This window comes from Neophocaena asiaeorientalis, unplaced genomic scaffold (genome assembly GCF_003031525.2).
Source record: "Neophocaena asiaeorientalis asiaeorientalis breed wild unplaced genomic scaffold, Neophocaena_asiaeorientalis_V1.1 scaffold36, whole genome shotgun sequence".
NCBI lineage: Eukaryota > Metazoa > Chordata > Mammalia > Artiodactyla > Phocoenidae > Neophocaena > Neophocaena asiaeorientalis.
In genome coordinates, this window is record NW_020174149.1 from 7,274,910 (window position 1) to 7,291,726 (window position 16,817).

Genomic DNA, 16,817 nt, shown 5'->3' on the forward strand with positions numbered 1-16,817 from the left:
ATAAAACTGTAGAACTTGTAATATCTCTCTCTCAGGTTGCTGTACCATTAAACCAGTGAGGACACTTTCCACTTTTGGATAAGCACATAGTAAAGTGAAAGCCCAGAGTAAGAATTTAAAATTTGCCATTATTATAAAAGTTTTATAGCTGCAGCTGAAGTAGTTTCCCCCAGTAGGTAAGTGAAATGACATCAAGTAGATGAAACTGAATGTTCACTGGAGTGTACGATTGGAGATTTACCTGTGTTGGCGCCGAACAGAAAGCTGAGTGCCAAAACTTTGGTGCACCTCCCCTGACAGCCTGTGACTTAGGAAAGCAGCTCTTTCTTATGGATTTCTAACTATGTTTTGACACTGGCCTTGATGCAAATGATGAAACCAAAAGATTCCCTTCCTGCATCATGTTACCCTTCCATCAGATATCCACCACCTCCCTGTGCACGTGTGACGTAATGAGCTGACACATCGACAAACCGTAAAGAGAAAATATAACCTGGCGAACGGAGCATAACCGAATCAACCCTTTGAAAATGGAAATGAACAACTGCAGATAGCAAGTCACCCTTTACAGGATCTAGTTTACCCTGGCCCTGACCTGGAACCAGGTGACCAGCCAGAGAACATTACCTTGCGTGGTAACACATGACTTTTATTTACATCAGTGATTTTCTAATAAACAATAAAGTAGAATTATCTTTGTTTCCTGAGAGAGTCAAGATGTGCTGTGGAGCCCTGTTCTGAAATGTCATGTCCTCTAGATCATTCATTTATCCCCCAAGTACAATATTTAATAAAATCTCATCAGCCATCCTCTGGTATTACTTTATTCTTCCCCATCCGCATTTACCACCTAACCACATCTCCTTCAAAGGGTATTGCAGGGCTTCCCTGGTGGCGCAGTGGTTGAGAGTCTGCCTGCCAATGCAGGGGACACAGGTTCGAGCCCTGGTCTGGGAAGATCCCACATGCCGCAGAGCAACTAGGCCTGTGAGCCACAACTACTGAGCCTGCACGTCTGGAGCTTGTGCTCCGCAACAGGAGAGGCCGCGACAGTGAGAGGCCTGCGCACCGCGATGAAGAGTGGCCCCCGCTCGCCACAACTAGAGAAAGCCCACGCACAGAAACGAAGACCCAACACAGCCATAAATAAATAAATAAATAAAATTAAAAAAAAAAAAAGGGGATTGCAACATGATAGTGCTCTTACAATTTTAAGAAAAAAGCAAAAATTTATCAGATAATTTGGTCCACCTACTGTACTCACTCCTCAGAATTAAAGAAAATCGGGTTATTATTACCTGTAATGACAGATTGAAATTTTATTTCATTGCCACTTTTAGTACATTTCTTTTTACAAGTTGGTCACATTTTAACCAAGAAAGCGCACATTTCTGCATTGGATGGTCATGCATTCAACAATATTAAGAACTGTTACTGTCAGGCAGATGCCAGGTCCTAAAGACTCATTAGTGACCTGTCCTAGTGCTCACGGAGAGACACAGCACAGAGAAGAGTTAGTCCCCGGACTCTGAAGCCAGTTTTCCTGGGGTCAAATGCTGGCTCTAATACTTACTGGCTGTGTCACCTTGGGCAAGTAACTTAAGTTCTCAGTGTCTCAGTTACCTCATCTATAATAATAATAGTACCTATTTCACAGGGCTTTCAGGAAGATTAAATGACTTAATATTTATAAAGCAATTAGAAATGTACCCAGTACACAGAAAGTGTTCTGTAAATGATCATTAAATAAAATGGAACTCTTTTTCTAGTGAGGGAGTCAGACAATAAATAAATAAGAAAATTATAATCTAGTCGCAGGGAAAAACATCAAGCAAACAATTTACAATAAAATTAAAACACACCCACTCCTGTCAGTGGCAGCTAGGTTATTTGGCTGAATTCTCCTGCTGGAAGAAATTGGGCACCAAAACAACTTCAGTTTTCATAGCCCCCTGGAGCATAAGGGACAGAATTATAAGTGAGTGTAGGGCTCATCCAAAAAAGAGCAATTAATAGAAGATTTTTCCCTTGATAAGTGTCAGACCCCAAAGGACCATACCCTCAGGCTCTGGGCAACCCACAAGTAAACTATACCCATCCCCCCAACAGGTCTTCATGGACAATTAAGTTAATTTGGAGCAGAAAAGATGGGGAGGGGCGGGTAGGGAGGGAATGGACTTGTCCCTGGAGTATGACTATAGGCTAATGGTCCTGTGGATCTCTTGTTTTTGGTTATTCCAAAATCCTCAAGCCATGAACTTAGTGTAAAGTGGTCCTACCTGGTAGTGTCCCTAAACTCTTGAAAATCCTTTCTAGAAAAAGTGACTTTTGTCTTAGGTCTTAAATTTGCCTACAAATAATTTTTTAAGGAAAATGAGGAACATACAATGATATCCAAGAATACTAAAGGAACCAGATCCACAAAAGGAGGAGGTGTGGGAAGCTACAAAGAGTCAGCTGGTGTCGACTGAATTTCGGAGGGAGGCGGAACTGTACAAACCAGCCTTGCTTAGGTCAAGTGTGAAACTGACACGATTAGTCATATTTTGTGACTATAATTTTTATACTTCTAGGTATGCATTCATGATAACTTGACAGGGCACAGGATGAGATGCTGTGAACAGTGGATTCCAAATTCAGGCACAGGTGCAATACGCTCTCTAAAAGTTTGCAGACTAGGGACTTCCCTGGTGGTGCAGTGGTTAACAATCTGCCTGCCAGTGCAGCGGACACAGGTTCTAGCCCTGGTCCAGGAAGATCTCACATGCCCCAGAGCATCTAAGCCTGTGCCTCACAGCTACTGAAGCTCACACGCCTAGAGCCCGTGCTCTGCAACAGGAGAAGCCACCACAATGAGAAGCTTGCGCACCACAATGAAGAGTAACCCCCGCTCGCCAGCAACTAGAGAAAGCCCGCGCAAAACAACGAAGACCCAAGGCAACCAAAAATAAATAAATAAATAAACTTATTTTAAAAAGTTTACAGACTAAATCCAACAACACTGATGTGCATACACAGAAAGGAGCAAGGAAATATTAAACTATAAGTACATGGGTGACTATAAAGGAAAAGGCCATAGGAGAGACAAATCTAATTTTCAAAGAATGGAAGAGTCCATAAGAGAAAGGGATGATGGAAGGGAGGGAAGGGGGGTAGGGAAGGGGTAGGATGAATGGAGTAAATGTGAAAATGTGGGCCATCGTTAACCTTGGGTGAAGAGAATATAAATCATCTTTATTTTCTTCATTTTATTAGCTGTATTTTTTTTAAACATCTTTATTGGAGTATAATTGCTTTACAGTGGTGTGTTTCTGCTTTATAACAAAATGAATCACCTATACATATATCCCCATATCTCCTCCCTCTTGCGTCTCCCTCCCACCCTCCCTATCCCCCCCCTCTAGGTGGTCACAAAGCACTGAGCTGATCTCCCTGTGCTATACTCACTCTTTTTGAATTATGGTTTTCTCAGGGCATATGCCCAGCAGTGGGATTGCTGAGTTGTATGGAAGTTCTATTTTTACTTTTTTAAGGAACCTCCATACTGTTCTCCATAGTGGCTGTATCAATTTACATTCCCACCAGCAGTGCAAGAGGGATCCCTTCTCTCCACACCCTCTCACTTTTCCAATTAGCTGTATTTCTTAACTTTTCTCATCATGTGTTTTCCTTTGCCGGTTCCCACCATAAATGCTTTAAAGGAAGAGAATCAGTTTCTCAGCCTCTGATACAATGCCAGATTTGCTAGGATTGCAAATGCCAAGTTGAACTTCTGAAGTTCCTCTTTTAATTTCTAGTATGCAAATCCTGCTCTCTAGAAATTCATTATCTATTGTCTTTTAGTGTAATCATTTATTGCACTTAAAGGGTCACCTGAGAGAGAAACAATTTAATTTTTTTTTTTTTTTTGCGGTACGTGGGCCTCTCACTGTTGTGGCCTCTCCCGTTGAGGAGCACAGGCTCCGGACGCACAGGCTCAGCGGCCATGGCTCATGGGCCCAGCTGCTCCGCGGCATGTGGGATCTTCCCGGACCAGGGCACGAACCCGTGTCCCCTGCATCAGCAGGCGGACTCTCAACCACTGCGCCACCAGGGAAGTCCCAACAATTTAATTTTTTAAAAAAAGAAGAGAAGAAAGAAACTGTGTCCTTTCTCAAACCATCAACACATTTTTGAAAAGTAAAAAATGACAAGAAAAAATATTATAAAGAAATGTAAGCAATGCCCAATCTAAGCATATTTAAATTCTGTAACATTGAAAGTCACCTACTATTCACTGGGTAGATAAATCAACTTTTAAATGCATCTATACTGTATTCATAGCTTACCAACACAGAGGTTTAGGACAGCCCATGTTCTCCTTATAGAAGCAAACAGCAGGATTCCTAGATCAATAGTTACAGAACACAACTATATTTGTTTAACACTAACTCTCTTTGTTGTTTTTTGGTTTGGGGTGGGTTATTTTATTTTATTTATTTTTTTGGTACGCGGGCCTCTCACTGTTGTGGCCTCTCCCGTTGCGGAGCACAGGCTCCGGACGCGCAGGCCCAGCGGCCATGGCTCACGGGCCCAGCCACTCTGCGGCATGTGGGATCTTCCCGAACCGGGGGCACGAACCCGTGTCCCCTGCATCAGCAGGTGGACTCTCAACCACTGCACCACCAGGGAAGCCCTGGGGTGGGTTTTTTTTTCATGGGATTGGTTATGAAAAATTTATAGATTTAAACAGTTCTAGATTCAAAAAATGGAGGAAAATAAGTCAATTGTTTTGATTTAAAATTCTATCTTTAAAAGTCAAACTACTATGAGATCTCAGATAATCTGATGCTCCTCGCCACCATATGTACACATGTACACATACCTTTATCCACTCATTCCCTTAACTCCAAGCCTATTTTTTTTTTTTTTTTGGCCTTGCCATGTGGCGTCTTAGTTCCCTGGCCAGGGATCGAACGCATGCCCCCTATATTGAGAGTGTGGAGTCTTAAACATTGGACCTCCAGGGCAGTTCCAACTCCAAGGCTTTTCAATGAAGTGCCTTCTTTTGCAGATGCATTCCCCACCTCTAAAAACTTCCCCATCACTTAAACATTTCACTAAGTCCTTCTTCCAGGAAGAACTTTTCAGATCGGTCAAGGAAAAAATGTGACAACGCTACCTTTTTGCCTTTTGAACAATATCATGTTTTTTCTATAGCTCTACTAGACTGTACCAAGAAGGAATGTTTGGCACTGCAAGTAACAGAAAACTGTATTTAAAGCTGTGGTTAAATCATAGGAATCCGCCTTATCTCACCGAACTAGTAGTCAAGAGATAGGTCATCCCACGGTCCTTTCAGGGGCTCACCAGTATCCTGAAGGACCCAGACACTTGTCACACTCCCATGCCATCATCCTTCGTGTGCTGGGTTTTATTTCCATGTCTGTTGCCTCACTGTTGCACAATGGCTGCTGCACATCCTCACACTGTACTTAAACATAAGGATCAAGGGTATTGCAAAAGATGTTCTTCTCTCAGAAGGCTGTGTCCTGTATTTAGGAAGAAACATTTCCAGAAGTCTTCCTTATAGCCCCATAAGTCAGAACTAGATCACATGCATGCTCCTAGTTACAAGGAAGACTATAAAAGCATCTGTTTTAAGCCTCTAGTTAAACTCGGGCTCCTCTTTTGTATGAACTGAATGAAGGCGTGTCCTGTTGATTTTACCTCCTAAATCTCTTTTGCATACATCTAATTCTTCTCACCTCCCCCACTGCCAGCACTCTCCCACCAGCCATCAAAATATCCCACCTGAACTACCCCAACAGTTCCAAACTGGTTTTCCTGTAGCCCCACCTTGTCCACTCTACCATCCACTCTTTACAGTTTCAGTGATATTTTAAATGCAAATCTTACCATGTCACTTCCTCTATAATGGATTATGTTCAAAACTCCTACCAGGTCCTGAAGGGTCTGGTCGCACCCACCTTTCTAGCTTTGTCTACTGCAGTGCTTCAGTTCACTTTGTACTCAGATCACACTGACCACCTCTTTGCTCCTTAAAAATCCTAAGCTCCTTCACAGTTCATGGCTTTTGCACGTGCTATTCCCTGTGTTTGGAGGGACACCCATTCTCCACCTCCCTAGTCCCTTCTGCCTCATTTCTCCTTAGCTTTCATGTCTCCATTTAAATGTTTTTACCGCATGCAAGGGTTATTTATAAGGTGTTATCAAGTCAATGAAATACAGAAATATTCAAAGTTATTAAATATAAATGGGAGAGAGAGAATGAATTTTTTAATTTCAGCAGTTAGTTGATGTTCATCTATTTAGAAAATGCTGGCCCTTTGTTAAATCATGCTAGATGAGAAGCCATTTGCAGGACTCATTTTCTTTTCCTAAATGTCTTCCTTCTTTCACCCGTTTGATCAACAAACACTGTTTGTTTCACCCAGCTCCACCACTTTCTAGCGGTGAGGGTTCTTCAGACAGGACTTTCCTCCTTGGTCCAGTGTCTCCTCTGTAATGAGATGGCACTATGACGACGTATCCCGTCCTCCTCTCATGGTTGGTGGCCTGTCTTTGTTCAGTTCTGGTGCTACGATTGCAAGTTTCCTCTCTAAAACGAATCCCAAGAAATATATGAAAATGTATCACTTTCAAATACACGCTGCTGTGCATATCATTTAAAAATCCAAGAATGCTAAACTAAGTTAAGGATATAAAATATTCATATTTTTACCATATTTCATACACTGAAATACTCTATAAAAATTTCTTTCTATGAATTCCATATTGTAAGTTATGCAATAGGTAGGCATCATGTCTTTCACTACTTCACCACTTCAGAAAATCCTCAGAACAAAGATGCTGGGATGTCAGTTGCTCCATACGCAGTCCTTCAGAGGAGTTACACACGAGCTCAGTGAACATCAAAATAGTTCTTTGAAAAATAAAAGCATCCTAGAAGATGCAGCCGGTTGCACCTCTGCCTTATTAGTGAAAATGCCCTATGTCAAACCTTTCTGTCCAGGTAATAAAAAGCACCCATATGTTCCTGGGAACAAAAGCCTCCTGAAACTTGACGCCATCCGCGGGTTCACTTGACTTCCAGCTCAGGGCTGGATCTGTACTCCTCAGGCGCGGTGGCTGTCCACGGACTTCTAGACCTGAGGGAAGGAAATTCACATCCTCACTGAGTCACGCTAAGAGACCGACACTGACTGGCAGGCTGCGGTATAAGGTGCCGGTTAAGACCGCGGGAGCCGGAGTCAGGTCTCCAGGGTACAAATCCGGCTCTGCCACTCACCAGCCGTGCAACCTTGGGCAACCCTTTAGCCTTTCAGAGCTAAGTTATCCTCAAGTGAGGATAACAATAGTTCTTACCTCCTAGGGTTGCTGTGAGGAGGAGTAAATAAGTTAATCCACAGAAAGCGCTTGGAAGAGCGCCTGGCTGGCACATAACGAACTTTTTAATATTACAGCCTTCCAACTCAGGGCGCCTGCAACTCTGCAACATTGTGCCTGGGTATGGAACGGCTCCTGTAAGTTACAGAACTTGAGATTCTGGGAGCTGAGTGGCCACGGTTGGGGACGCGGAGAGGAGAGGAAAAAAACATTGGGGTAGGGGCAGAGGGAGAGAGAGCTGCGACGTTTATCCGCCGGAGCCCACCTGCAGCCTCGGTCTCCCGGCCTCCGGTCTCCTCTGCCGTTTCTTCTTCAGGAGTCCGACTCGCGAGAGGCGCACGCAGCCTTTCTCCAATCAGACATCCCAAGGCTGGCGCCACGTAGGCGACCTGGTCCAATCTCGTCCCTGGAAGCCGGGAACGCGAACTTCCTACATGCACCTGTGGCAGCAGCGGCCGCCTCCTGGGTTATTATTTTTTTCTTCCCGCTGCCCCGGGGCTCTGGTTTCTAGAATCACTTGGCGAATAACCAGCAGGTGAGCAGATGTCTTTCCCCGCGCGGAGGACCGACGCGGTAGGGAGCTTCAATGCATCAGAGTGAGCCCCTGAGATCCCATCTCCCTGCGGCTCCCGGGCGGCGCTATCAGGGAAAGGGAGAATGAAAGGCTACTAGGCGGGAGAGCCTGCCTGGCCATTCACCTGGGGCGGTGAGCCTGGCACCCACTCGCAGGGGCGGCCTCCGGTCGGAGCCAACAGTACTTCGAGCTCCGGGCTACTGCCGCCTCTGCGCCAGGAAGCTGGAGGAGCCAGGGGAGACCAGCAACAGCAATCGGCTTAGCTGGACTGCGGCGATTTCGGCTAGCACACCTTCCAGAAAGAAACCCGACCTCTCCAAGACCGCGCAGAGGGACGCCGCGCCCCGACTTCCAGATTAACCCAAGCGCACCCCCTCCCGACTCTGCGCGGGAAGAGAGCCGCGGGGTCCTGGGAAGCCCGAGCAGGTGAGCGATCAGGGTGATTCTCCGTCCGCCAAGACAGAGCCCATTCCGGGGTGTCACGCTGGGGCGCTCCCCCAGCGCCCGAGGAGAAGTTACTAGCTGCAGGCGTTCTGCGTAATTTGCAATCTTTCCAATGAGCAATTCGTGCAAAACCCTTCCGTGCATACAACGTTGATTGTGGAGAAGAAAGCGTAGGGTAGAAGACTGAAAGTAGCATCAGGAACACCCACCACTATCACCACCACCACCAGTGAATAAGTTGGGGGTGCTTTTCCGATCTATAAAGCGGAGGGGGAATGGATGTTTGCAAACCCAACTGCAAACTGTGCCTGAGGGTGTGGGTGCTTTCTGTAAGGAAAGAACTTTTGGCCATTTTTTCTTCTATTGTTTTCAAGTCGAGTGTGCCCTCGGGGCGTTCTGGGGAGGAGCTGGTGCCAAGGTCTCCTTGCTCAGGGGAGGCCGCTGCGGCCGCCGGCGTAGGCCGTCCGGCTGTCTCCCCCCGGTTGGGGAAGGAGAACCTCCAAACCACAGACACCGCCGAATTTTCGCTCTCCAGAGCGGGCGAATCCCAGCAGCGCCGGGCGCGTGGGATGGGAAGGAGCCCAGCGGAAACCTGGAAATGAGCCGCGGCGCCAGCGAATCCTGCTCGTTCGTGGAGTTAGTGCCCAGCACAGAAAATGAGCAGAGGAGCCTCGCTTCCGATATTCGCACCTTAAGTGCTAACAAACAGCCTTTTCGCTCCGCAGTGCTATTTTAAAAGCTGGGAAGAGGCAAATTGGAGTTCCTGGTTGTGCGCTCTCTCCTTTGGAGGAGGGAATTGCGCAAGGAAAAGAACAGAAGCCTTTAATTTGTAACTTAAAATCCCATGAGTTGAGTTGCCTAGTACAAACAGACGCGGTGCATATTTCAATACAGAACTAAGGGAAGGGGACTTGGGATCATCTCAACCACGGGCAGCGGGTGGCTTCAAAGAGACGCAAGATTGGTCTCTGGGGAATAAAAGGAAGCGTTAGGATGGCGGTTTTCAAGGGAAGTTAGGTCTAGACATGCTTCTCTGAAGGTCATCAGGCAGAAGTTTTGTCGAAAGCAGAATTTAAAAGAAACAAACACCGTGAGCTTGTCCCTCGCTCTTACTGGCCTGTAAATCCGCCCCCCACAGAAGTCCAGGGAGCAAAAACCTTTGAGGGAAATTTCGGAAGTGTTTGACAGGGATCTAATGTTCATGGCTCACCTATAGCGGGGGCGCGCTTGCTTCCGGGCGCCCTCCTCGCAGGTGCCCTTCTGGACCCGGTGGGTCACCTTTGGGCTTCGCCTACAAACGGGCGGAGTGACAGGACAGGCCATTTTCCCTCTGAGGCCTGGTTAATCCAGAAGCCCCGGCCCCCACCCCTGGGTGGCCCTCGCGCGCGGACCACTGCGCTATCCTGGAAGCCAGACTAAGGCTGAGGCCAGGGAGTGCCAAGACTCAGTCTCGAGACCAGAGGGTGGCGCCCCGGAAGCCCTTCGTCCGCCTGCGCCCTAGAGGGGGGCGGGGAGGGGGGCGCGGCGGTGCCCTCTGCGGCCCGCGCGGCTGCGGACCCTCGGACCCCAGCCGCTCCGGTGCCAGACGGAGCCAAGGGGAGGAAGTGGGATTGAGGGGCACGTGACTTCGACAAACCCAGTAACGAAGTTTTGTTTTCCTCCCCAGCACAAGCCTCTGCTTCGGCGGCTCCCAGCCCGCAGCCCGCTTGCGAGAAGCCGGGGCAGGGCCGAGGTGGACGAGAGAGGCGCCGCTGCCGCTGAGGCCCTTCCCCGCTCGCCGCGCCCCCCGCCACTTGGCCCGCTGGCCATGGCCGACGGCGGCGGCACAGGCAGCTCGGGCTCCTGGTGGAGTTCGTTAAAGAACAGCAGGAAGAAAAGCAAGGACGCCGCGGGGGGTGCGAAGCCTCCCGCCCAGCCTGACCCCGGGGAACCCGCGGCGCCCGCCCCGCCTGGCCCCGACTGGACTAGCAGTTCCCGGGAGAATCAGCATCCCAATCTCCTCGGGGGCGCCGGCGAGCCCCACAAGCCAGACAAGTTGGGCGGGGAGAAATCGGGCAACAGCCGCCGAAATTTGAAGATCTCGCGCTCGGGCCGCTTTAAGGAGAAGAGGAAAGTGCGCGCCACTCTGCTCCCCGAGGGAGTCAGGTCCTCGGAGGAGGCGAGCTTCTCTGGTGACCCGCACGAGGACAAGCAGTAGCCCGAGCGCTCCGGGACTCTCTTCGCACCACGCCTCCCCAACCCCCAGGTCTAAACCCGAGAATTCTGCCCCGCCCCTGTTCTTGGAGTCTCATCCCACCAAATTCAGAATATTCGCACAAGGCCTCCAGAGTTTATTTTCCTGGAAATTGACGTGACAGAACAACGTGTTCCGTATATCACGACCCAAGGATGCATTAAATATTTATTCGTGGTAAGAGAAGATACCGCAGAGGAAGTTGGCACAATTTTTTTCAGAAAACTTCAGTGGCCTCCTTTGCGTCGTCCGTGGGAGTGAGAAGGGTACTTTTGTAAGAGACCTTAGCTCAACTGGAATTGCGCAGCCCTCCACTGAGAACGGCATGCTCTGATTCCGAACTTGCTATTGGAAAGCAAATCACAGTGCTATCTTTAATGCCTGAGAAATGCACTTTAGGAGTACTTCTGTAGACACACCTTAAGTGAAGGGATGGGAGAGAGCAGGAAGCATTCTTAAGTAGAAGCATTTTAATTAAGGCAGGATTGCTTTTAATGTTGAACCGCAAAACTGTACTGCCTGTTGTAGCGTGGACTATTAAAACTGTTGCCCTGTAAGACTTAAGGTGACTTCTGTATTTTTTTTTTCCATTGCAAGACTGAAGCTCATCATACTTAAACGCAGGCATGCAAAATCCAGGGTGACAGAGTTAATCATTTGCCACATAACCTGACAGTTCCTCTTGAAAAGCTGCAGGGAGGAGACCATGTCTACAAACTACCAACACCCAGATAGGAAACAGCTAGCTGGATATCCCTATTTACAAACCAAATTCGAGGAAGAGAGGGAGAGGTACCAATTACTTATTCCTAAGTTTTCTTTTTTACTTCAGTGCATCTTCACAGAGTAAGTCACAATGCTAATAATAATTCTTTCTGTAGTCATTATTAACCTGACTCACAATTGTCTAAAACTACTTATTCAAACAGGTGGACTGAACTCTCAGTTTGTGCAAAGCTGGCTTTTTTTCCCCACCCTCTTTGCTTCAAAAGCTAATTTCCTTAGTCTGAAGTAAGAATTTATCTAGGTGCAAGGCCTTAAAGATCTACCAACCTGTAGATTTTTAACAAAAATCTACCTGTTTGCTTTTGTTATGAACTTCAAGTAAAAGAGTAAATCAGTACTGAAATCACTTGCTTTCAGCAAATTACAAGAGAGTTATTGTAGCTGTTAAGATCCCCGGGACCTCTTCCCACCGCAATTCAGTTCATTTATAACCATTTAGAAATGCATAGCGGGGAAATTATAATGATCAAAGTGTGTGTGTGTGTATATATATATATATATATATATATATATATATATACACACACACATTGTACATATATATAATAGATATATAATATATATTATATTAATATATTTAATATATCAATAACATATATAGTTATAAAGCAGAAACTAACACACCATTGTAAAGCAATTATACTCCAATAAAGATGTTAAAGAAAAAATTATTATATATATTATATATATATAATGTGGATAACGACAGGCCAGAACTTGATTGGAGCTCCTGAATTTGTTATATATAGTTTTTGGTTTCTCTTAAATTAGTAATTTATAACAAAGGAATTTATAACAAAGCATGTTGATTGTCCAAAGAGATTTAACAAAGAAACTTGATGAAAATGGCTAAAATGTATTTAAATTAGTGAATCAAGCTTGGATACCAGCAAAATCATAGAGTTTACCATTTGATACATGCACTTCCACATACTAAAGGCTTACTCCAAAGGAAATTGTTTACATGGGGATTATGAACACCTTAGTTTCTTAAAAAAGAGTTTGTGAGGGTTTTTTTTTTTTTTAATCATGAAAAGGTTTTTTTTGCTTTGTATTCAGAATTGGGAAATACGTGACTGAAGTCTCATCAGGGTGAGCTTTCTGGATGAGGAAGACTTCACATCAATTTTGAGTGGGTCTACCTACCATCTCTAGACTCTGATGAAGAAGAGGGAGTTGGGATATTGGACTCAGAAGAGGTTCGTGCTAAGGGAGGGTACTGTGGACTGACCAGCAGTGGGAGTGAATAGAGCAGACGCTGTCAAATCAGGCTTTGGAACACCTTCATACTATTTTAATTTCTGTAGAAGGTAATCAAAATTAGAGTAGATAACTACCCAAAATACTTCTCCCCTCCCAGGAAGACCAAGAGATTAGATCTGTACCCATTTATAAAAGTAAGCCAGCCATTGCATACTTTTAAAATCTTATACTAACCCTTTCATCCAGTTTTATTGTTTTAAAGAGCTTTTTTTTCTTAAAAATTCCTTTAGATTCACAAAACATTGGCATTTTCCTGGGTTCTGTGTCTAGTTTTGGATCCCATCCAAGTCTATAATTGCTGCAGATAATCGATAGCAGACATATAGCAGTGGAACTTATTAACATGACATCTTTCCCCACTGTTCTGAAAGAATTTAAAACCATGCTAATGGCAGTTATGACAATGAATGCAATGCACAATTGGCAGTTGAGGTTTGTAATTACATAGTTTTAAAGCAGTCCTAATTATGCAGTGGGAGGAATGCACTGACTTAATCCCAACTCAGTGAAATCAGAAACCAAGAAAAATTGGTGGGATAAAAGGATCATGAGTAAGATGAGATAATTTGACAAAGTGTCTTGCTGGGATTTATGTGCTCTGCAGATGATTCATTACATTCCCATAACATCTATACAGATTTTGAAAATGTTTAAACCTCTAGATATTTTATAGTAAATAAAAGGAAAATGTTGAATTAAATTTGGAGTTAATTAGGCTGGAGACTTTTGTTTTCTTAAAATCCCTTACAAATGAAATTTCACTCACAAATTTGGAAACGATTAAAGAAATTCTTATGCCATGCTTCCAAATTATGTGAAAAAGGGACAAAAGTCGAGCAGTGTGTTTGCTCAATATTTTCATACCCATGATAATTATACGCACAGGGTGCTTTTTACCTCAGGGACTGTCCTTGCAGTCGGTGGCTGAGCAGTAACTCATATTACAGGTCACCTGAACGTCCCTTTGTGTTCGTGCTTCTGTTGTTCATCCCATTCTGATTTGCATTTCAAGAGCAGAGACTCTATTTTGTATACAGTTAGGACATTCTGCTTCATATAACACTGGGAAATATTTTTCTCTGCTTTGAAATGTAATGCAAACTCAGAACGCTGATCTTGCCGAGTCCTGAGAAGGGAACTATAAACCTAATGAACGGTAGCATGGGCTGAAGCTTTGTCAGAAATAGTTCTTCTCATGGGATACGCAGAAGAAAATGTGGGTGCCTTGAAGTGAATAAATAATAAAAGTGGGCACCTTTCAAATAAAAGGTGAACTGGAAAGGAATAAGGGGGAAAATAGGGCACTAATATCCAGTGATCACAAGGCACCTTTTATGAGAAAAAGAGATAGAGAATATTATTTTTCCTTAGTTGAGGAGTATCAGCCAGACTAGAAACAAACACTAAAAAAAAGCTAGATTGATAGAGATGTAGGGGTAACTGATCTTTAAAAACTCTTATTTTATTTGCAGAGCATCTTATGATAATTACCCAGAAATGTAAGAGATTCTTTCTTGGGATAAGCACGAGTTTATCTCCATGGCAAGCAGAGGGTGGGACCAGAGATATTTTATACTCTTGGGTGTCAACATAACCAGTACCTTAGGCTAGAAACAAGTGTGTAGCCCAGGGTACACTGTCACTGACAAGCTGGCTGTCCCATCACAGCTTTGTTCTTCTCACCCGTTTCCTGTACCCTCGGCCCCATTCTCACCTCGCCTCTGAGCGATTGCATGTGCGTCCCCATCAGGCTGAGAGACGTGGAAGAGGGGCCGCCCGGAGAGAGGCACAGGGCCCTTCCCCAGCCTCCTGCAGGCACAGTGTATTAACAACCACTTTGTCAAAAGATGGCCCCGTACACCTGGAACATGGGGTGAATAGCATTCGAGGCGAGAGAAGATTATCATTAAGGATATAAACTGTAAGGAAACCGCACAGGTCTTGCCCTGGCAGAGGACAATTGACCACAGTATAGAAGTGGTAGTAGCTAAAGATCACGATATATGAGACTGACAGAGGATATCAGCGATCCTTCCAGGTATTCAAAACAAGGAATTCAGCCCTTCTTCCAAACCAAATTGTGCTGCAGATGACAAAGCGATGGATGCGTAACTGTCATGTCAGAGTTGACATAACCTTGTGCAATAAAAAGATGGAGTATCTTCATCTCTGACATGTGTAACAAGACTGTTTACCCGGCCCTTAAACTAGAAACTTTCCGGCCCTTAAACTAGAAATGTTCATGTTGAAGAAGATGAAGGTTCCTACCCTTGAAAGGAGCTGCTGACTTAACTGCCGTTGAGAGGGGAATACGGGACCCATCCAGGACCTCCCTTTGCTTTTTCTGAAGGGATATTCCTTGAGTTACAAGTACCCTGGATTATTCATCTTTTTCTCGTGCCAGTCAGCAAGCATATCCTACAAAGATGGCAGCAAAGAGCTCCTGCAAAGTTTTCCAAGACACCCGGTCATAATTCTCTCTCTCCCTTGCTGTTAGATGAGTCTTAGATGATCCGGGTGTTGGTCTGCTCTTCTGTAAAATGATGGGATGGAGTCTATATTCCCACTTTAAAACTCTCTCAGGAATTTGCTATTTTGAACAACGGGCTGTAAAAGCTCATTCATAGAGTGCTCATTGTTTACTATAAAACACAAAGGCACCAACTGTCCAGTACTGATGGTCAGGTGGGAAGCTGGGAGGGAGGTAGAGAAGCATACATTGTAATAAAGCTATCACATTATCCTGTGGTGCTGTCACCACACTGTCGTCTGGCCCAATCATCAGGGTAATTCCGCTGTATAGGAGCATGCAGCCTCATTATTCAAGCCTAGAATCAAATTGCAGCACGGCTATATAATTATATACATATTATTTTAAAAGCGTGTTTTCACAACTATAATCTCAGTTCCTCATAACTAGCCCTCAAGGGCCCCAAATCCCGCCAATCTACCTGATTCTGTACTCTTGTTTAAACTCATCTTTTCCCGTTCTCATTGGTGTTGTCCTTGGTCAAGAATTCATCCCCTCTAGGCCAGGGGCCTGGAAACAATCAGTTTTTAACTCTTCTCTACACTGTCTTTAAAACTGTGAAGGATAAGTTCAGACTCCTTCACAAGGGCTGCCACCCCTATCCAGCCATTCCATATTACTGACAATTCCCGAGAGTACCTTGCCATGCCTGCAGGCTTCTGTCTGTCCTGTTGCCTCTGCTTGGAATATTCTTTCTCCACTACCTGCCTGGCAAAGCCTCAATCAACCATTAAGATTCAAGAGTCTCTTCCCACGCGACTGTCATGGTCCTCCTTCACTCTGTTGGGAAACACCTGTGCATAGGACGTTCAAGTGCATGTTACCACTCCCACTGACCATATTATATGCATGTGATCGCATGCCTCACTGCCCTTTTAGTCGAGGAGCTCACGGAAGTTCCAAGGGCAATGTTCATTCTTCATGCCCCTTCATGAACTCCTGGCTAATCTACAAGGTCATGGGCCCTCCATGCTGTACTTGCATGTAATTCTTGGTAGGGCCATAATCTTTTCTCCTCTAGGAAAGTAGGCTGTGTCTGGCTGATAGAAAAATTTAAGAGGGTTGTGAATCAGTCAGAGCCGGATCAGGAGAGAGAAACCACACAGTAATTTGAACAGGGAGCATTTACTATACAGAACTATTACCTGTGATAACGGATTGCAGTGAGAAGGGATTGCCTGGTAAGAAGTAACAGGAACCCAAAGAACACAGTAATAGTATAAGGTGCAACTACGACCCCGGAGCTGAGATTAAGCACTCAAAGGAGACCCACTGTTCGCTCCAAACCCCTGCACCTTGTTGGAAAGGGCATGGCTGAGACACACTTGTAGGCAGAGAAATCACACCAGTGAAACTTGTTTGGAAATCCACCTACCAGAACTGTTTTTTTTGTGCCAGTGGGCACTAAAGCACTAATCACTAAATTATTTGAACAGCATGGGTAAAAATACAGGAAATATTGCTGTGTTAATACAGTATGGGAGGGAACTGGTGTTTCTGTAGGCTGGGCTACATTCATTTCAAGAGGGCAATTGCTTGCCTGTAAAGTGCCTGTGAGAGTGAGAAAAGGGGGCTACTTCCTCTGGGTGGGCTTCAGC

At 45.2% G+C, this 16,817-nt stretch overlaps 1 protein-coding gene across 3 annotated transcripts; it reads left to right on the top strand.

Moving 5' to 3' along the window:
• Positions 1 to 7,815: 7,815 nt before the first annotated feature.
• PRR15 (proline rich 15) lies at positions 7,816 to 11,204 on the top strand. Of its 3 annotated transcripts, none has more exons than XM_024755048.1 (2): positions 7,816 to 8,389; positions 10,074 to 11,204. In XM_024755048.1, the coding sequence occupies exon 2, from the start codon at positions 10,215 to 10,217 to the stop codon at positions 10,602 to 10,604; it is 390 nt and encodes a 129-aa protein (XP_024610816.1). In that variant the 5' UTR covers positions 7,816 to 8,389; positions 10,074 to 10,214; the 3' UTR covers positions 10,605 to 11,204. The 3 variants fall into 3 exon arrangements, with proteins under 3 accessions (XP_024610816.1, XP_024610818.1, XP_024610817.1); XM_024755050.1 differs by having other exon boundaries at positions 7,816 to 7,924; XM_024755049.1 differs by lacking the exon at positions 7,816 to 8,389 and adding an exon at positions 9,599 to 9,676.
• The last annotated feature ends 5,613 nt before the right edge of the window (positions 11,205 to 16,817 follow it).